Source organism: Natator depressus, chromosome 1 (genome assembly GCF_965152275.1).
Source record: "Natator depressus isolate rNatDep1 chromosome 1, rNatDep2.hap1, whole genome shotgun sequence".
NCBI classification, from domain to species: Eukaryota; Metazoa; Chordata; order Testudines; family Cheloniidae; genus Natator; species Natator depressus.
The window spans coordinates 97,106,989-97,129,836 of record NC_134234.1 but is presented as its reverse complement, the minus strand read 5'-3'; the positions used below and the strand labels follow the sequence as shown (position 1 = coordinate 97,129,836).

Genomic DNA, 22,848 nt, shown 5'->3' with positions numbered 1-22,848 from the left:
GGGTGCCAGAGTCTGAATAGTCACCACAAGTCATACTGCTAATTTTTTTGAGTCAGACTTAAAAGGAAATGTTTAACTCCTTATTTTATAGAACAAGATAATCAGCAGCAGTGTCGTACATTTCATTACAATTGGATTTGTAAGCGGTGCCAACAGAAGATCACAGTTACTGCACCTATTTCCCTTCCCTCAATCAGTTTTTTTATTATTTAGTTTTAATGCAGTGAAATCTCTAAAGACTGGAGTAGCTATGTTCTGGGGAAAGTGAGCTAAGATAGCCACAGTTTGAATTAGCTTTTAAAATAGAGTGGTTTTTTTCTCAATAAACAGCTAGTTGTCCTCATTTCTCAGACATGGTCTACAGACAAACTTGCATATATTTAATTTTTTTCCTAAAACTGATTTAGTTATTTCAGGACAAGTCTATTTGTGAAAATGGGTTCTTTTGGAATAAAAGTGGCTAGCATCAATTTGCCAATTGATCTTTAACCACTTTATTCCAAAATAATAGTCTCTGCCTACAGACTTGAACTGAAATAGTTAAATTAATTTTGATTCACACTGTTACAACCATGAATGAGCTCCCCTTGTGATGCTCATCAAGCTGCTGTAACAGACCAAACCTGGGGACCAGTGTGCCCTTAGGCAATCTGGAACTAGATGGAATCCACTCACTGTATCAAACTCTGGGCTTCTATGCACACTTTCTGGGTGCAGAGCCTTTATCTAGCAACTCTTCCTGGAATATGGGACGCTGTAGTCCAATTTGTGACAGGATCCCTGAGATACAAGCTGGGACTGGGTACCACTGTGCCTGCTTAACTCTCCAGCCTGGGCTGTCTCCCACAATGTTTTGCTAGAGACAAGCAGCAAACCACTCCAGGTGTTGTTATCACTTAGTACAACAGCATGTGGAGCCCCACACCCAGCTAGATTGCATGAATGCTTCCTGAGCCACTCACAAATCACACAGAGAAAGGCACCAGCCAATTCCCTGCTCTTCCCCCACAAGCTCCTTAGCCCTGCACCCCCCCCCCCCAACTATACCGTCTTGCCCTGGTCAGAAGCCTGACCAGTGTAAATTCATTACCTACTCTGCCCCTTCCTCAGTATGGAGAGAACATGTACCAGCCTTTGTAAACTGAGCTGAGATTTCCCAAGCACTTTAATCAAAACCCACTGTTTTAGGTAAAATATAAAACAGGTTTATTAACCACAGAAAGATAGATTTTAAGTGATTATAGACACAAAAGGTCAGAGACAGAAAATGAAAGAAAATAAAAGGTAAGAACCAATCTCAATCTTAAACCTTATTAGACTGCGGTATTTGGATCAAGCAATTTTCCTTATCCCACTGGATACTACAGGTAGGTTACAGTCCTTAATACATAGGCATTCCCTTTAAGCCTGGGACCAATCTCCTCAGTTCAAGTCTTTATCTTAGCAGCGCTGTTGGTGCTTCCCCCCCGTGCATGTGTGTCTATACACAAACACATGCATTTAATGAAGGGTAAATATTCTATATTTAACCATGTGATTTTTTTTCGCGGGGGGGAGGGGAATAAAAGGCCCAAGATGTCCTTAGTTGTAGTATTTCCCCCAAACAGGAAGTCCTGGGGCCAGCACCTCAGCAGGTATAAATTGGCATAGCTCTTCTATCTTCAGTGAATCTACGTCAGTTTATATCAGCCGAGGGTCTCGCCTTGGGGATTTGTGCGTCAACTGTACAAACGTGTGTGTGTGTGTCTGTGTACACTTCAACCTGTCATGTTCAAATAAATAATAATAACGGTCCATTTCTGCGCTCGTTTACACATCTGCCACTCCTTGATTTAAAGTGTGTTCCATGAAGTAAATGAGAGAAGATTGTAGTCAGCTTTTACATTGATCTGTAACTACTGTATAGCTCAAAATGCTTCATAAAAGTACTTTAACATTCATTAGCTTCATTTTCAGATGGCGAAACTGAGCCGCAGCAATGTTAAGTGATTTACTCAAGGTCAAGTGAGTCAGTGGTAGATCAGAGAACGGAACCCAGCTCTTCAGATTTATAATCCTGTGTCTATCCACTGAATGATGCTGCCTCCCTAAGTGTGAAACAATCGTTCAGAACAAAAAAATACAAAATAACTGATAGTCCAGTTATTACTTAGAAAGTAAGCTTTAAATGATGTGGGACAAATTTAGCATAAACAACAAGATCTCTAAGCATCAAATTCCCAATGTCAATAATTAACGGTAATGAAAATAAAGAGCCCTTAAGATGATGGTGGAGCAGAGACAATTTTGGGTCTGAAGTAAGAGATGACCCCCCACACACACACCCCCATCCCTACTGAGGATAGTTGAGAAGTTTCAGAGTGTTTTTCCAAAACAGTCCATTGAAGAGTTTAATCTGGTTTGGAACACTGAGATGGAAAGATGAAAAAAGAGGGGAGCGACAGGAAGAAAAATGATGGTTCCTTAAAAAGTTAAAACCAGTAAGAGGAGAGTTTGTTCTTATCATCACCAAAGCATGAAAACTCTTGGGTACCGCACAGAGATTTTTTTCTTTATTTCAAAACATTTGCTGGGGAAAGCAGGAATCAAAGATTCTTCTGATATCAGACCATTATTACCCAATTACCCAATGAGGTGGTTGCCTTGGGTGGGAGTGACGGGAGGAAAAACTGGAATTCAAACATATTCCAACTGAAAGGCAAAATGTAACACAAATGACTGAGTAACTGAAAAGTTCAAGGATATAAATGATGAACCCAAACATTGCTTGGGATGGGATAGAAATGGTGCCAAGAGGTTGAATAATAAGAAATTTTCAAAGGGAAAAGGCTTAGTGCAAGTGGAAATCAGACACTGTATGGAAAGTGCGCAGCAGTGGAACTGGAATACAAAGCAATTCCTCTTCAAGACGACCTGGATAGATTTAATAGCTGTACAGGCAGAGCTGGAGGCAGTACTAATCACCAAAAAAGAAAAAAAACCCATCAGCCTTTTTTTTCTTTAAGGCTTATTTAGAAACAAATACAAAGTACAGCTCTAAATGGATGAAATGTTATAAAAGCCATCAGGAGCTTTTCCTAACACTTAAAAGAAAAGAAATGTATTTCATGGCTGTAATGTAACTGAAAGCTCTGTGTGGAGGCTGAATGAATAGCTGAAGCAGTGAGACAGTGTTGATAATAATGAGTGCGTGGAGCTGAAGCAGACATAAAGACCTATGACTTGGGAAACACAGTGAGCCAAGACCAGGGAAGATCAGACGACAGAGGGAATTCTGGGAGGAAGAGACTGAAGTGGGTTGACACTGACAAGTCCCAGCAAGTGAAGAGACTCCTATGAAGAAATAACACAGCTGGGATATAGAATGGATAATGAAAGAACCAAGGTGAGCCAATGTGGAACCTTCTCAATGTTTGTTTTCCAGAACGAAATCCAGAAGGGCCATATTGGTATCAAGTCTGCAGCCTTTCCCCCTTCTGAAGTGAAAGATCCAGGGGCTTGAGCAACAGCTAAAGGCTCTGAAACCAATGGAGCAATTAAAATGAAGTTTCATGTATTTTAAGGCCAGAAGAAACCATTAGGTCATCTTGCCAGACCTTCTGTATATCATAGGCCATTACATTTCACTCAGATATTCCCGTGTTGCATTAAATTAAAGCATTTCATTACTCAGGAGACTAAATGTTGTATGTCACTGGTAGAGAACAGGAGAGAGACTGGGGTGCCCCCAAGTGCCCAAGGAATGGCAAGGAATTGATTAGGTGAGATTTTCACAGATGCTTCCAGCAGGCAATCCATACCCCATGCTGCAGAGGAAGGCAAAAACTCCCAAGGTCTGTGCCAGTCTGACCAGGGGAAAATCCCTTCTCAGACCCAGTCAGGTGATCAGTTTGACCTTGAGCATGTAACTGAACACACCAGCCAGAGATAGAAGATTCTCTATACCATCGCAGAGCACTGGTCCAATGTGACCTAACAGTATCCCAATGGAAGAGGCTCACTGATATCTGATAGTAAGTTTCAGCTGGCTTGACCAGTTCAATGTACCCCAACTCACTGTGGTCATAACCTGTATCTCAAAGGTGTAATGTGAGATAGCAATAGAAAGCCAATACCATACTGATTATTAATAGTATAATGTGATGTATACATGGAGGACAAATTCAAAATTATAAATTTATTGGAAATTATGTTTTCAATGTGTGTGTGTGCAGGTAGAGCTAAAGTTACCCACCCTCGACAAAGGAATGTGATTCTGCCACCTTGAAGTATTTCCAGGGTACATGAAGAGACAATGGGAATGCAATTTACATAAAAGGGGAGTAGATAACCACTCCATGTCACCTTCCTCACAGCTTGAATGAACTTTGGGGGGTACTCTTCAGAAGGATCCTTTTCAATGGTGCAGTGGGCGATAAAAGAGAGGGGCAAAGAACTCCAAGTTACCTGTCACTTAAGACAACAAAGAAACCAAGCGCTTTGGACTTTGTAGGAGAGCCTGACCAAGGAGGTGGTCAGCATCTTGCTGGAAAGGAGATTGGTAAGGAAACTACCTTGAACAAAGGCTGTAGCTTGTTTTCATTCTTAGCCTCTAGAAGGTCTTTTTCACTTTTATTTGTTGTAATCATTTCTAACCCTATCCTTTATACTTGAACTCACTTCAAATCTAATCTCATTTTGTTCATAAACTTGTTTTACTTTTAATCTAAACCAGCTCAGTGCTGTGTTTGATTTAAAGTGAATGGTAACTCCAGTTAACGTGGCAAGCTGCTGGGTACTGTATCTGCAAAGGAACAAACAAACCTTAAGATCTCACTGAGTGGTCCAGGAGAGGGCAGGACATTGCAGGGTACACGGTTTGGGGATGGAGGATTGTTGGGGGTCATCTTGTCAGGAGGCCAGAGTGTGGCTCTGGTGTAACAAGCAGGCTGCCGGAATGAGATGTATTGAGTCAGATCTGCTTATCCCACAGAGACGCAGTGCATGCTCGTATGCTGGCTGGGAGTGTCCAGACAAGGGAGCTCCAGTAGCAGAGTGTTTTGAGGCACTCAGGGATATGGGACAGGCAGTGACACACTCTCTCACTGGTCTGAACTGCACCCCAGAACATGACACTGCCCCATCCAGTATCGTGTTTTCAGCTGAGGCCAGTCTCTGATGCTTCAGATGAAATCCCCCCCAGGATACGTCTGGCCAATTGTGCACTGCACGAAAAAATTCCTTCCTTACCCCTGCAGGTGACTGGCTGAAGACCTGAAGCAAAAGATTTCATTGTAGTCACTCTGGAAGAGTGCCCTATGGCAGAAACAGCCAGAGACTGCGAACTGAAACAACAGACAAGATAAATATGGAGGAACAAGAAAAGAGATGGAGTGTGGCAATGGGGAAAAACAGAAGAGGGTAAAAATCTATGGAAACTTGCAGCCTAATTACCAACACTAGATATTCTGCCTTTTGCAGAGGGTAGATGAAGAGCATGAACAGACAAAGAACAAGCTAAGGACAGACTGCAACCCAACCCATGACTAAGAGTGAAAGGTATTTCCCAATAACTGCACTAGCAAAGGAAGATTAGATATGCTTTAAATCATGATGTGAGGACTTCAGTAACTCAGCCAGAGGTTAGGGGTCTATTACAGGAGTGATGGGGGTGAGGTTGTGTGGCCTGCAATGTGCAGGAGGTCAGACTAGATCAGTGATACTCAGCCTGAGGCTTATGAGTTGCAAGTGGCTCTTCAATGTGTCTCCTGTGGCTCTTTGCAGTACATGATATTAAAACACTGTGATCTAATTATTAACCACTCTAAGCTATTAACCAATCAGGATGCTTTCTCTATGTTATTAACCAATCGTAGTTGAAAAAATAATAATACTTGGTCAATCATTTTGCTGTGAGTATGTATATATATATATAGTTTGTGTTTATATATATATATATATATATAGTTTGTGTTTATATATATATATATAAACACAAACTAAATATTTCCCCGTCATACTGTTTAAATATGACTATATAACACTGTAGTAAATGTAACAATAAACTCACACTACTGTGGCTCTTTTGGATAATGTTGATCACTAATTTGCCTCCTGAACCACTGAGGTCTGAATATCACTGAACTAGATGATCATGATGATCCCTTCTGGCCTTAACGTCTATGAATCAGTGCAAGGACTTAGAAAGAAGTGCACGTGGGAGTGATTCATGTATATGATCCTCTCAGAGACCTCTGGCCTCTGTCCAGGTGGCTGTCCCCACCGGTTCCTACCTGTCTTTGGGCAGCTTGTCTCCTGCAGGTGCTATGCTACTAAGGGCTCCCCCATCTGCCAGCTGTGCCCATATCCCATGCAAGTGGGTTTCCAAGTGTGGAAGAAGCAGCAGTATAAACCTCTGCTGGCTCTTATCTGCAGTGCTTTGTCCCACAGTTTTGTAAGGAGAATATGGCAGAATGTGAATGGCTCCTGCCCTCTCCAAACTGGTGGACCTAAAACCATACAGAACCTCGGCAAAAAGAATTCCATGTAGTCAGAAGAAGGGGTAGCATACTGTGGAGACCACACTCTCCCCTTTTGCTACCCTGCTCCTGTCCCCGCTTCAATTCATGGGCTCAGGCTATTTTCCTCATGCAAAACAAGAGGGGAACGATGGGGCTTGAATTTTAACAAAAGGTATTTTACCTGGGGAAAAGCACGTGAAGGATGATTGTTGAGGGCACTGTGACATCAGAGGTTAAAAAAAATACGTCAAGCCACTGATGTTAGTTCATTTACTACTTAAGGAAGACTATAGCACGAACCTGTATTGACAGGGAGGTGAACTATATGACCTAACATCACATAGTCTACTTCTCATTTCTCATCACTAAATTCTGTACATAGTGCACTCATAACGATTACAACGTTGTGAAAGTGGATATTAAAAGTGATGTTTGCATTAATGAAAATATAGCCTTCTAAGAGAGGGACAGACATTTTCCACTTGTGTGTGTTTCTGTATTCACTAAGTTTGGAGAGGCAGGTGGGCAGGCAGTACTTAGGCTAACCCTTCTGGTTTTTGTTAATGACAGATTCTGCAGAACAGCAAGGCTCTGAGAAATTTTCAGCATAAGTGTATTTTGCAGGTTCAGAACTGCAGGCCCAAACACATTATCACAGCTGCAAAATATGTTAAAATTGGCCAGACAATGTTCTTGCATGGAAGTGCTGTGGAATTCAAGGGACATGACTAATGTATACTTTAAATAACTTCTGAATACATTGTTCTAGATCATTAGGAGGTCTTGAATTTTCTTTCTTTTTTTTTTTTTGAAATCTTATAAAGAGTCTTTGCTGTTTGACAGCAGTTATGATTGTGAACAATGAAAAAGATCAAGGATTAAAACACTTGAATTCATGAAAATCCTTCTTTTAAAAAATAGGCCTTTTGTACTAACTGGCTTAGAGCCTACATATAACCTAGAGCAGAAAATGACTTAACCATTAGAGTATAGTGAACCTCTAAAAGCCAGCTTCTGTGTTCCAGACCCTTTTAGTGCACTCCGTAACATTTGCCCCACAGCCAGAGCTGTATCTCCTTCCTTGCTCCTGTTCCCTGCTTCTCTCTCTCTCTCACACACACACACCTGCTAAACTCCACCACAGTTTCTGCCCCTTTGAGCAGGCCAAGAGCTGCATGTTCCCTGTCTCCCTGCAGAGACTGGCTCTGGGCACTGTGGCAGTTCTTAACTTGCCCCTGCTTCCCCAAGCCTCACCTTTCTTGGTTTCTGCCTTGGGGATTGGCTGGGCCAGTTGGGAAAAGAGTATCTCCCCAGTTTTGCCTCCTAGAGACCAAAACCTCTCTTTTGGACTCCTTCTGTTGTTCCCAATTCCCCTAGGAAACCTCTACTGGAACCAATTTGTTTAGTAAATTGGTTAGTTGTGAGATGGCATCCATCTATGAATAAGCTACTATCACTTCTGAAGGTTTAGACATCAGAGGCCACCCTCAACCCAAACCTGCTGTCCCAAGGAGGAAAATATGGCTCTGGATGAGAAACAGCTGGCTCATACTCAGTCTAGCTAGGACAAAGGTGATGGTGAAGGGAAGAGATAAGCAACGGAGGAACTAGCAGGAAACATTCATAGAATCATAGAATATCAGGGTTGGAGGGGACCTCAGGAGATCATCTTGTCCAACCCCCCGCTCAAAGCAGGATCAATCCCCAATTTTTGCCCCAGATTCCTAAATGACCCCCTCAAGGATAGAACTCACAACCCTGGGTTTAGCAGGCCAATGCTCAAACCACTGAGCTATCCGTCCCCCCCCGCCCCCCACTACATTACCTCATCCTCTGCTGGGGGTGTTTCCCACCATCTGACTTGGTGGTCTGCAATTTCAGGGTCCTGAAAAAAAATCTCCTTCCTAATTTGTAGATGATCAGATAAAAGCAGTGGCTCCATCTTTGACTGGTCCGGAGACTATGTCCATTCCTTTCACCTTAGATACAATAATCTATGCTTTTATCACCTCAAAGCTTGATTACTGCAAATCGTTCTACCCAGACCAGTCAAAAACAACAACTGGTTCAACATACAGTAACGTGACCACTAAGTGAAGAAAACTGAGAACACAGAACACCTACAATGTACTCTAGCTGCCAGTCCAGTCCTAGAGAAAGGTCACGATCCTGGTCATCTCAAAGACTGCCAGCCTCTGTCTTTCTCTGCAGCAGTTCTGTTCCATGTGAATATTATGAAGGATGGACTCAAGGTTCAACCTTAAGAGAGCCAGTGTCAGGGTATTCTTGGTTGAGGTCTCCCAAAGATGAAACATGTTCCATCACTGATCTGGCAGAGCCCAAATTCTGCAAACATCACATCATAGTATAAAGCCCATTTTTTTCTTTGGCCACTCCCCTACCAGTCATATGCCAAACTGGCCCCAACACTGTACTCCTGGAGCAACAATCCAGTCCCCACTACCTATAAGGAAGCCTCTTAAAATAGGGAGGAAGGAAGGAAGGAAGAACTGGCTGCTCCCCTTGAAGAATTTGTGATGCATGCAATAGTAACAATAATAAAAAAGTAAAGTACATTCCCTTCATTGCAACATTTTCAAATTTCAAGAATTCAATTGAATGTAAAATGATCTTTGATTTTAGACATTTTGGCTGCACAATATTTGATACTAAAAGAGTAATGTTCTGGGAAGGGTAGAAAGAGTGCCGTGTTAAGAAGAAACAGCTCTTGCTTTGTACAAAGAGGTGCTGCTAAATAGCTCTGACAGAGTCCTTTATTTAAACAGGAATAATTATATTCCACAGGAAACTTGGATTTGAAAGCAGTTCCACTGATAATTATTCTGAAAAAAGAAACACATCTGCTGCCTTCACCACAGCTTGTAGGCAGGTCACAAAATTTTTGTTCTTGGACCTATCTCAGATCGCTGGAAGATAGTTCATATTTTAGCACAAAACACAATGTGGTGGCTTTTGTTTTGTGCCTCTCACACAGAAAATAATTCTTCTTACCAGTAGGAAACAGACTAGTCATACAAGGGTAAAGATGAGATGCAGAGGGTGGGAGGAAACCCAGAAGAGAATCAATATGTCATTCTCTTAGGTTTCATCATTAGCCCCTGTTTGATGGTCTCTGGCCCACTCTGCAATCTTCTCTCTTCAGCCTTCCCATGATCCAAAAGAGATGTAACTGAACAATTTGTTATGAATAATATTCACTGTGAAAGTTGTCAACTTTTTCACTAAATAATTATATGCAGATATGTGTTTCCATTATTTGACCACCATGAATCTTTAAAAAAAGAACAGGAGGACTTGTGGCCCCTTAGAGACTAACAAATTTATTAGAGCATAAGCTTTCGTGGGCTACAGCCCACTTCATCGGATGCATAGAATGGAACATATAGTAAGAAGATATCTATATACATACAGAGAAGGTGGAAGTTGCCATACAAACTGTAAGAGGCTAATTAATTAAGATGAGCTATTATCAGCAGGAGAAAAAAACTTCTGTAGCGATAATCAAGATGGCCCATTTAGACAGTTGACAAGAAGGTGTGAGGATACTTAACACAGGGAAATAGATTCAATATGTGTAATGACCCAACCACTCCCAGTCTCTATTCAAACCCAAGTTAATGGTATCTAGGTTGCATATTAATTCAAACGCTGCAGTTTCTCACTGGAGTCTTGTTTTTGAAGCTTTTCTGTTGCAAAATTGCCACCCTTAAACCTTTTACTGAGTGGCCAGAGAGGCTGAAGTGTTCTCCTACCGGTTTTTGGATGTTATGATTCCTGATGTCAGATTTGCGTCCATTTATGCACTAATAAATGGGTTAGACTCTAAGGTGCCATAAGTCCTCCTGTTCTTTTTGCGGATACAGACTAACACGGCTGCTACTTTGAAACAGGACTCTTCAGGCAGTCTGACACAGACTTTCACCTGGTACGTTCCCCTTGTCCAGGTTCACAAAATACTGCCCACAGCAGCCTGTCCAGCAGCTGCTTGAACTTGTTGCCTTTTGTAAGAACACATGAACCCCCAGAAGGGAGCTATGTTGAAGTAACATTTTATTTAAAATGCCCAAACCATATTCCCACCCCATCCCACAATTCGCGTGCAAGTGTGAATGAGCAATGCAAGGTCGTATTTCTAACTAATCTATATGGAAATGCCGAAAGGTGCTGTATTTTTGTTGTTGTGAAGCTGCAGATAGTCTGGATAGCCTTAGACGAAGTGACCCCTCAGATCGGCCAGTATAGGCCTATAAGAAGGTTACTGCAAGAAAGGCCTGGCTCATAGTGTGGAACTGATGAATCCCTTAAATACTGCCAGCAAAGGTGTGGCTGGGAATATGAGGCCTGAAAGAATATTTGGAGGCTGCTTACAATGGGATCAGATGGTGTTTCTTACAGGTTGAGAGGATGATTTTTCTTCCTCTGTTTTTCCAATTAATAAAGGATTTCTTTTAATCTGAAAGGAATGCAGTTTTAGTGACTTCAGAATAGTTTGCTTGCAAATGAGGTCCAGGTCCTTTATGCGGTGAGCGGAGTGTGTTTGCCCGAGTACAAACAGTATAGGACTAAATGGGCAGGCATACTTTAAATAACACCCGTGATGGGGAAAGGGTTGAAATATGCTTCTGGAGCATAAAAGCAATAAAACTGCACCATCCAATGAAAACATTAAACAAAAAAAAAGAGCTGAGAATCAGGATGGGCTTTCCATAGCACACACGTCCCCAGAAGAACACAGCAACTGAAAGTTAGACTAAGTAGGATGTGAATAGTACTCGTCTGATCCAACTTCCATTAAAGCCAATAGAACGAGTCCCACTGACTTCAATGGGAGTTGGACTGGGCCCCTGGAGAAAGATGGAAGCACAGAATGGAAGTTTATTACTATTCAGTAGCATGGATGTGTGGATGCAGTAATACTGGTATAAATGTGTGTGTGTGCCAGTATAGCTTACTCCCATGGGCAGTGGGTGTAGTAGGCCAAGGCCTAAGCCAAGCCCTCATCCCACCTACACTGCGCCCTTTCCTCCAAGCCAGCGGCACCTCAGCTCCCACCGGAGGCCAGCAGGTGGTTGGGGCCGGAGGGCGGCCTGGAGCTGTTCGGCCAGTGCTCCTCGGGGCTCCCATGGGCTGGGGGGAAGTTGAGCCGGGCTCCGGCAGGCAGTGGGTGGGGGCTCCGGCGGAAGGGCTGGGGCCGGGTGGCTAGCCTCCCTGAAGGGGGGACTCATGCATCACCCATGCTTACTCCCATGTAGAATAGGGAATAAGCTATACTTGTATAAATGCATCAACACTAGGGGTCCTGTTGACAAACTGTATCGGTAAAAAAAATCACACCACTAACAAACACAGTTATAACAGTACAAAAACTGTGTGAAGACCAGGCCTGAGAGACCCCATGGTGGTGCTATCTGACAAAGACTTACTGATGTCCCCTCTTCACCTGTGCATTTCCCATCTGTGTCAGAACGAGAAATAATATCCCAAAGAAAACAAACCTTATAAAATTGTCAGTGTTGCCAACTCTTATATTTTATCATGAGTGTCATGATATACAGTATTTTTCTCAAGGCCCATCTCTTGGAGTCATATGAATGCATGGGGATTTCTGTTTTGTAAGTAAGTTTTTGGGCCCTCATATTTGGTAGAAAAGCTTTAAAAATGTGACCTGAGTGTATTCTAAACATTCAAAAAACAGATGTTGAATAAACAGAACTCAACATTTATGATTTTTTTAAAAATCGTGAGGTTTTTAAGCTAATCTGATGATGTTTGGGGTGTTAACTCAAGATTTTTGAATGTTTGGGGTTGGGAAAACTGTAAAATTCATCATAATTTCTGGTTTTATTGCTGGTTACTTGTGGCTGACAGTGCTACAAATCAAAACAATTTCTTCATGAGAAAAAACATCTGTATTTGCCTCAAGCTGAAAAGTGGTATCTATTAGTTCTGAATAGCACTGTTAGCTGCTAACTCCAGGCTCACTGATTCTAATGTCTATAGAAAAGTCCATTTGCTCTCAGATAAGTAACTGTTTTCAGACAAAGAAGAACAAAAAAACACCTCTGCTTCCCTGCCACACCCTTACATGGAAAGTAAGCAAACGTATTGCTAATGAAAGTACAGAACTATCTTTGGCTTGGCTCAAGTTCAGCCTAGGCATGAAGCTAACCCACCATCCCCCCACCTAGTTCCTCAAATATATGTGAATCCTGACCTATCTATATCACCCTTACATCACAAGGGAATCTGGTGACCTTGTGCTATTTTGATCCTGTGACTCTATTACCATTCAGGCGAAACTGTACTGGTTTGTGATGTGGACGAAGACTAGGAAAAGGCTCACTAAATTTATTTCCACCTGAAACTAGGATTTGAACTCAGATCTTCAGAGGTTAAAGGCCATTGTAACTCCACTATGTTCATTTTTACAAAATAATGTATTCACCAGTATCTACATAATTCTTCAAGCACCATTTGTGGAAACATCACAATTACACAACATGGCACAGACAGTCCTTTCTTGCTTTTAACCTTCCCTTTCTCAGTTTCATGCCACTCATCTTCCTTTCATATTTCAAAACATTTTTATTTCTCTTTTCTTTGCTGTAGGAAACATTTTCTTATAACATTTCAAATTAATGTTAGCATCCACTGAAAGATAACACAGATATGAATTTTATGTTAATCTTTATCAGCTGTTCCCCCCACTCTGTTTACCAGAAATTTTAATCACTTTGCTAGTGCATTCCTGAATGTACCTTCTAGCAAAAGCAATAAAAATAATCTTGAACTACTAAAAAAAAGTCACAGCCAAAAATGTAATCTTTACATAGCATTCGAAAAGGAAATCAAGGACCCAGAAAAGAGGCTTTTCAAAGGAAACAAGGAGCATGCTATGCAAATGACCTGATACCAAAAAGATGGAGTCAGCGAGGCAATTCAAGGCATTTTCAAAAATCCATTGAGTTTAAACGAGGAAATATCTTCAGCAGAAGACTCATTCAACTCTCTGCACACTACAGTGGTCATAAACAACACCGAGTTACCTTCTGCCTTGAGTAAAACTTGGTGGAAAAACCTAATAATTATGAATCCTCATCTCTTTAAAGTGCTTTGTTTCATTTTTGAAACCCCTCAATTACCTGAGGTAAGGTAGGTTTACTAGTCAAAACACAGAACTTGGCTATAGAGTTAAGCTCAGCACAAGAGAGGAAGTTCAGAAGGGGTGGTTGTGAGAAGCGCTTCTTAACTGACATGAAAATAAGGTGCCAAGCCGTGTTAGTCTGTATCCACAAAAACAACAAGGAGTCCGGTGGCACCTTAAAGACTAACAGATTTATTTGGGCATAAGCTTTCATGGGTAAAAACCCCATTTCTTCAGATGCGTGGAGTGAAAATTACAGATACCGGCATAAATACTGAAATATGAAACTATGAAAATAAGGGATTTTAAAAAATTAAAATGAATGCCAACATTTCCTGAGCCTTCTTGGCAGCAGTCGGCTTTCCAAATACTTACAGCAGGATGGGGCTTCATGTGACAAAGTGTAAACAGAACCAGGTGAAGCTGAGGTTTTAGTAATTCAATTAACTAAACATTCTGAAATCATCTTCATGCCTTCCTCTGTACTATGTCCCTAGCAGGCCTCTAACCTTCCATTCCTCCCCTCACCCAAACATACTCTTCCTTGACAAGCATTGAGCTTGAGACACCTGCCATTGGACAGGCTCGCCTGGTGTTTTTCCACAATCACTGAGACATCGGGTTCCTCTCTAACTAGCTGTCATTGGTGATGGTATAAACGCTCCTTGCCCTGAGGGGTTTTACTTCTTTTGATAGCCATTTAACAAGTGAATGCAGTGTTCACAAATGTGTAAAATTGACAACCCTAGAGAACAAAGTCCTATTTGCAATGGAACTGCCACTGCACTTGCTGCGTTCGCTTCCTCACACTGCTTGGCCAGGACTCCTCATTCGTCCTGACCAGGAGTGACCATTCTAGGGGGTGAGGAGCCTTCATGCCAATCCTTGGATTCTGACAAAAGGTGTGACAGCCCTTTATTTATTTCTGCTCTTTTTGAATGAAGGAGAAACCTGTCCCCTAAACAATGTTACATCAAGTTTCTGTTTCTCTCTACACTGAGTGCAATGGGTTCTGCCCTGCTACTGAAGATTCAAATGTCAGCATGGTCTTGTGAACAGATCATGGGACTGTGAACCAGGAATTTTAATCCCTGCTCTGTCATTGGTTTGCTGTGTAATCCCAGGCCTTGGGCAAATAACAATCTCTATGAGCCTCTGCTTCCCCCATTGGGAAAATGCAGATACACTCATGTTTACTCACTTTTATAAAAGGCTGAGAGAGCTATGCAGGAAAAAAGCGATATAATGTGTAACTATCATTTTTTCCAACACATCTGTGAACTACACTGCACAGATGACAATTGTGTCATTGTACACAATAGTGTGTATACTGACAGAAGTGGCATAAAGTAAATGTTCTGGTAGAGGTAAATCCATGGAAGGCCCTCAAGTCCAGATCCACAAAGGGACTTAGGTGGTGCAGTACATACCTTTTAGGAACCTAGAAAATCACTGCAACAATGTAATCCACAAAGCCTGAGCTAGGCCCCTCGGCTCCTGTACAATGAATGGGGAAAGACAGGCACCTTAGAACACAATCCACAAAGCCAGCGTGCTAGGTGGGGAGCTGCCTAAGATAGCCAATGGGCTATGCAAAAAAAAAGGGTGTGTCCTAAACTGCGCCCCTCTTGGAGATAGGCACCTAACTCCAGGTGGCAGGGAGGCGCTATCTCTACTGGTGATCCACAGACAGGAACCCCTCTCCTGGAGTCAGGTGACTTAGATGGCTAAGTTGTTTCTGGTGAGAATGAGCTAGACAAACACCTAACTCCACCCAAAGCAGCAGGGAAGTGGGTGTTGGGAAGGACCTCCTTCATAACACGTAGCTCAGTGGTTGGGGAGAGGAGGAGGTCCCTTATAGCCTTTATCCCAGTGGATAGGGTACTCACCTGGGATGTGGGTGCCCCCTCTGCCTGACAAGATGAGATTTGCACAGGAATCTACCACCTCTCAGCTGACTGCTCTAATCACTGGGCTGTGGAATATTCTGATGTGGAGCGCCTGCTGTCGTTCCTGTTGACGTTGTTCCACTTCAATTAAATAATAGAATAATTAAATATTAATTAGGCCAGTGAGAGAATGGGATGTAATCCATAGCTGAGTGGTTACAACCACCACCTGAGAGGCAGCAGACCCCTATTCAAATCCCTTCTCCTCATCAGGTGGAGGAAGGTCTTGATCCAGGGTCTCCCACAAACCAAGTTATTACCTTAACCTCTGGGCTAAAGGTTATAAAGGAGGTTATCTCCCCCACCCCCAGCTATTTTGTGTGTGGAGTTGGGTGGCCTCTGAGCACACTTGTTGGATTGCGTCCCATAGGCAAGATAGTCAGGTGAACATCTATCCTCCCCTGCTTTGTGAATCGCTCCGGGGCTTAGAGGGAGGCAGCAGTGTGCGTGCCCAGAGGCAGAAACAGAGCACCTAACCAACTTCTAATGCAAAACCTTAGGAGTGCGTTTTTGCACCTACAGTTATGTGGCAGTCGAGCCAGATGGGGTTTTATGGAATGCAGTGATGCCTAAAATGTGACTTCGGTGCCTAAATCTGGGGGGTTAGGTGCTCAAATACCTTTGTGGATCCAAGCCTCAGTGCAGCGGAACTGATGTGTAGGGAACCCACACCTGGCAGAGAGAGGCAGTCTCAGGATTGGGGCAAGGCTAGTAGATCTGCAACTACATACATACATTATGCAAATTCCCTCCTAGAGATGATGTGCACAGCAGTTGTGGATGCTGCTCTAATAGCTCCTGCTGACTAGGGGGAAGGAGAAAAAAAAGGAGAACGCCATCCCCCTGCAAAGCATGTTTGCTCCTCCTGAGCCAGATCATTTCGTTTTACGATACTTCATCTCTGTTACCTGCCACAAGCAAACAATGGTTTTAAAAAATACCATACTCACCTTCTTTTGATTTCTGTGGTTGCGCCAGTTGCTCTCCTCAGCATGATGTCACGACAATGAAAGAATGCTGTGCTGCTGCAATCATTTTAAAATGCTTCTTTTTATTTGAGCGGTTGCACATTGGGTGAATGAACTTAATGTTACAACAAAAACATAATGGATATTTAACAGATTGCTAATGGTTACAGTGAAAGGCATGAAAGAAGGGATTTCTTTAACTATTATTGAAATATTCAGCATAAGTGCAGTCAATTACATTTTGTATGAAAGAGGCAAATGATAAGGTATTTGGTGAAGTGCTGTTTCATCTATAGAAAATAAATACTGAGACATCTCAAGTAACTTGAAATCACGTCTCAGCTATAGTATTTACTATCTCAATGTTGGCCCATCTCATGGTTCGTTCTGGGGAGGTTATTTATTTATTTTAAGTAAATAAAGCATTTAAGGTTTACTCATCATCATTATAGTTTCTTTTTAAAATATACAAAAAGTTTTGGCAAATAATATTTATACAGAAAAATAGTTTTAGATCTTTCCAAATTTGTAATTGTTCTAAAAATTATTTGTTAATAAATAAAATGCAGAATCTGTTGTACATTTATCTGCACATCTGTGTAATTGCCTCCTTATTGTTAGCACAGATCTGTACTTGTTCAGTTTCTAGGAATATCACAAAGTTATAAAGTTGGAAAGTGGATCTCATATTAAAAATACATTTTCTCGTTTGTAGGTTTGTCTGAATGCAAGACCTGATGTATCTGAAGCTTTGTCACGAATGGGCAAAAAATAGTAGAACTGAAGTAATTGTAAAAAACAATAGAATAATCATCATGAAACATAAAAAGTTTGCACAAAACAATGTTTTAAACAGTCCTCTACATAAAATATTGAAACAATGTGGATAATTTACGATTTAGTCTTGTACAATAAGCTACCTAAATGAACTATTATTAAAAACAAATAAACACAACTTTGACAGATATAGGCAAGTTGCAATGTCAACTACCTAGTTATAATGACTGAGAAAGTCTACAAATATTAGTGTTTGAATAGTACATAATGGTGAGACCTTAACTGCTAAAGTAATGGAAGTTAAGATACATTTTTTTTCCCACAAAATAAAACAAATGCAACATTACAACCACTATGTTAATTTTACAATCAGATTGTGATTTTTTTCTCTCTTTCGGGTGATCAGATCTACAGCTTTAATATAAATAGATAGTAATTAGACATTTGACAAACAAAATTTAGAACGGAAAATAATTTCCTAGACAAATAATCATACCATTAGTGCCTTTCAGAAAAGGCAGTGCTGCCAAAGTTTAAAATAGTTTACAATCAATCTGAAAAGGTTAAGTTAAAATACTGCAATCACCAACAATGTCCACATAGAAAACTGATGTTGTCAACAATTATACATAATATTCACTTATAACAGCTGTTTTCATTTTTAAACAATAATTTAAAAGCTACGTATTTGTGACGTGTTCAACATACAAAATGTAAAATATGAAATATTTGGTACAGCAGTGCTGGAAACAAATCTTAAACCAAACCTAAATGAAATTTTAATTGTACATATATAATTACCTTGTAAAACAACAATGTATTTAAAAAAGTAAACATTAAAATCTGTTTAATCCATATATATGTATGTATGTATATATATAATATGTATATAGTTGTATTAAAGATATCTTCATATTTCTGTGACATAAAATATGTTTTAAAAGAAAAAGGTTAAAAGAACTAGTTTTTTCCCCCCTCCATGCTGTAATCCGGTTACAACCCTTTCATCCAATTTTAAAAAATGCAAGAACAGTAATGATTTATTCAACTGAAACTCTCCCTCCATTTTTAATGTTTAGTTAATAATCTAGATTAAAGTCACTTATCAGGTTTTCAGTGACTGAATTCAGTTTTAGTTAAATTAGAATATCTTACAAATCTCCTCACCTACAGCCTTTTTGTTGTTGTTGCTCTTGATAGAAGTTACCTCAACAGCAACTTGGTTCTTTTAGGTAACCTGACTGAGAGTTTAAAAGATTAGTCACTTATTGTGGGTTAGACTGTTGGCATCAGCCTCACTTCCTTCAAGTCTGATGTGGCAAAATTTAGGCACTTCTGCAAAGTCTCTTTTAAAAACGTTATAAATATACTCGTAAAATAATATTTTCAAGACTCTGTTGTTTGGGGGTATGAAGTTCATACCGTGCAAAGTTTTAATTTTTTTTCTGCTGTCCCATGATTCAATGCAGCTTCTCTCTACAAGTCAAATATCAGCTTATGTGTATCTAAAGAATTTGTGCTTTACGTTGGATTTACTATTTAAAATTTTAGACTTACAGGGTAATGAGCAGGGGTACTGGGTTTTGTTTCACTTCCTTTCTTTGTATTGGAGTCAGCTGACTAGGGTAGTAAACATAGGATTTCGAGTTTTTCTGCTTGGTTACAATAACAATAATTAGGGTTAAAATCATACCTGAAACTGGGATATATTTTAGCCAATGTAAATTAATTATTGCTAAACTTGAAAGATTCATACAGACTAACACGGCTGTTACTCTGAAACCTGTCAAAAAATTGTGAATCTTATAATACTAAATTAATGGGGCCATTTGCATTAGCTATAGTTATGGAGATAATAAATATTCCTATGAAGTAAACGGTGTTTATAAAATCTTTAAAAGTAAAATGTTACCCTTTATGTCTTGAAACATCACAGCTGGTATCAGGTAGTTAACTATTTTAGGTTGGAATATATTAAGCATACCATATGTAATATTCATATATAATACAACCGCACTAGCTTTTTAGAATTTCTGATCTGTCCATAAGAACAAAATCTTTACTTAGCATGCAGTTTGTGGCAATTCTAGAGAGGAGGAAACAGGATAGTATGTACAATAACAATGTTTTGCGATTCTCAATGAGGTCTCTTGACATTCCATTCCATTTCTGCTGATTATTTCAGGATTATCTATAAAGAAATGAAAATATTATTGGACTTTTTGATGATTTTATCCTTTTAAAAGAAGACTACACTACAATTTAGGCTTTGGTCTATTTAAAATTAAGACACAGATTACACAAGATTTTCACCATCGATCTACGTTGGGTTTAGGCTTTTGCATTTCACAAACTTGTCCTTTTTCTTTCAATTACAGACCCTCAAGAGCATGCAATCAGACAAAAGGGATATTACACTTGAAAATACCAGATACATTTCCCCTATTTTTCCAGTAAAAAAGCAAGACAGAAAAATGTCAAAGTGAAAAGCTCCAGCAATTATTGGGCCAATCCTTAGAAGTGCTGAGCGACCTAAATACTCCTTGAAATCTATGGGAGTTGAGGGTACTCTGCACCTTGCAGGAGGGGCTCAGGACCTCAGAGGACAGGAATAATTATCTACTACAATTTTAAGGTTCAAATCCTTCTCCCATTAAAGTCAATGATGGGAACAGGGTGCTTTCCATTGACTTCCACAGGAACAGAATCGAGCCATCAAAGTTGTTGGGCTGGATGACTCAAACAAGATCAGACACATAGCAACACTTTTCTAATTCTTACTAACTTTTTTTTGGCAGGTCAATGAAGTGAAGCACCTTTCCCATGTAATGACTAATCTTGCTAGTGTGACATTTCAGTATGCTAGAGCCCAAGAGTGCTGGAACCTGTTTTCTACAGGTCAATCATTTTATTTCCCATACAACAAAGGTTAACAGTATTATTTTATACCCCGTTTAAGATACTTCAAACACCCCTGCTGTACAGTACTGGAAAACAAACCAGATTTCCATCACCCAAATATGCTAGCTAGGCCAGCTACAATGCCCTTTCCTACCGGGTGTAACATCACCACCTGGAGACATGCTGCAGTATCTCACCATCACCAAGCCCCTACTTCAGAGCTAAAAGTGAAAGGCTGGTAAGCACAGGACATGTGCTGAATTGCCCCTTTTTTCCTGTTCATTTGGGCACTCAACACATTTTCAAGCCATATTTGTAGGCCGTATATAACATAGCATTAAATAGTACTCTGCCCATTTATGTATTGTAGGCTTGTGCCATTGTATATTGTGAATTTATCTGAAAAAATAAGATGCTTTGAAAATAAACCCAGCAACATACTACCTCTGACATACAGATCACCAAAAAGAAACATACTAGCTCATCATGGACAGCCCTTTATTCCAGCCACATACATGATTTCTGATGAGGAGCGCTGCAAGAGCTGGTTGGAGCATGTCTACGTCTCTAGCAGTTTGCTGCTGTAGGTGCAGTATGCAATCAAAATGGTTTAACTATTACAACCAACTTCCCGGAAACCTCGGCTCACATGTGTGGTGACAATGAACACCAAGTTTTTCCATTTCTCAAAGAAAGATGACTGTATTTCCAGGAGTGACATCAGTGTTGTCATGCATGTACAAGTTGCACCATTTTCCAGGTAGGAGCTCAGGAAGTGTTATGGTCTGGAGGTGGATCAGATACTGAATTGTTGTTTTCAAGGCACCTACAGTTTGGTCATTCTGTTCAAGCCGTCTGTTCTAGAAGGCTGGAATAGCAGCTCCCACTAATGTTAATGAATGATCTACTTCAAGCCTGGATTGTAAAAAAAACCAAAAAAAAACAAACCAGTGCTTCTTTGAGAGGAAAGGAATGCTCTGTATGAACCGCTGGAATCTGCATGCACCTATAAGCTTTGAACTTATTGGCATGCCATCTTTTGTGTCTTTATTATCATTTATATTTTGGTAGGATCTAGAAGCTTCAACCACAAACATGTATCTGCCACCCCAAAAGACTTAAAATCTAAAAAAGACAAGACCCAATGCATGGATGAAATAAACAAATGAGTTGGGGAGGGCGTAGGGGAGGATGAGGGAACAAAGATATGATGATTATTAAACATTTGAATTGTGGTAGTGCCCAGAGACAAGCCAGGGTTGGGGCCCCATTGTGCTAGACACTGCACAGAGTAACTGACAGTCTCTGCTCATGGTTGATGTTTTAACATGGATTAACTGTTTGAACAATTTTTAGCCAGTTCGTAGCATTAATCGCAATTTCCCACCTGCTTCGCCATTCTCAGATGGCAGTTTTCTGTATACATCACAGTTTTAAGGAGGAACCTGAAGGAGAATAAGGGGGTGGCTTTACGAATTTTGACAGGGAGTCTTTCCCCACCCAAGTGGCAGCATGGGGAAAAGGGTGAAGGTATTTGTAGATGTGCACATGTATGGGTATATTAGGTGCTGCCGACCCTACGCCAGTTCTTCAGTTCCTTTTCGCTGGCAACTCCGATGGAGGGGCAGGAGGGCGGGCAATGGAATGGACACGAGCAACACATCTCGAAGAACAACAGTTACAAAAGATAGGTAACTATTTTTCTTCTTTGAGTGCTTACTCATGTTGATTCCATTCTAGGTGACTCACAAGCAGTATCCTCGGAGGTGGGCTCAGAGTTCGCAGCCTAGCAGCTTGCAATACTGCTCTACTGAAGCCAGCTTCATCCCGAGCTTGCTGGGTAAGTGCGTAATGGGACTTGAACATGTGGACGGACGACCAGGTGGCCACCCTACAGATGTCCTGGATAGGCACTTGGACTAGGAAAGCTGCCGAAGACGCTTACGCCCTGGTTGAGTGGGCAGCTACTATTGCCGGAGGTGGCACCTTTGCCTGATCATAACAGCAGCGAATGCAGGCAGTGATCCAAGATGACCTTTGAGCGGACCCTGGATGACCTTTCATCCTGTTGGCCACAGCGACGAACAATTGCGTTGACTTGCAGAATGACTTAGTCCTTTCAATGAGCGGTGGTGAGCCTACAAGTCATTGTCCTACTTCTTTTTCAGCCAATCGCTAAGACAAAAAAGTTTGTTTACATTTGCAGGAGATAATGCTGCCCGCTTCTTATTTACGTCACCTGAAAGTGATAATAGGCGTTCACATGGCACTTTTGTAGCTGGCATTGCAAGGTATATACGTGCCAGATATACTAAACATTCATACGCCCCTTCATGCTTTGGCCACCATTCCAGGGGACATGCTTCCATGCTGATGACACTCGTTAAAAAATAATGTCAACAGCATGGACTCATGTCCTCTGGAATGGTGGCTGAATGGTGGTCGAAGCATGAAGGGACATATGAATATTTAGCACATCTGGCACGTAAATATCTTAAAACGCTGGCTACAACAGTAGCCATGCGGATCCCTGTTTTCACTTTTAGGTGACACTGTAAACAAGAAGCAGGCAGCATTATCTCCTGAAA

At 40.9% G+C, this 22,848-nt stretch overlaps 1 protein-coding gene across 6 annotated transcripts in view; it reads right to left on the bottom strand.

Moving 5' to 3' along the window:
- Positions 1-16,666: 16,666 nt before the first annotated feature.
- Positions 16,667-22,848, bottom strand: part of MBNL2 (muscleblind like splicing regulator 2) — a 154,396-nt gene continuing 148,214 nt past the window's right edge. For all 6 annotated transcript variants that reach the window (XM_074962739.1, XM_074962764.1, XM_074962775.1 and 3 more), the window contains one exon: positions 16,667-19,550. In XM_074962739.1, the coding sequence (XP_074818840.1) occupies positions 19,423-19,550 (128 nt within the window). In that variant the 3' untranslated portion in view covers positions 16,667-19,422. The remainder of the gene's footprint in view (positions 19,551-22,848) is intronic.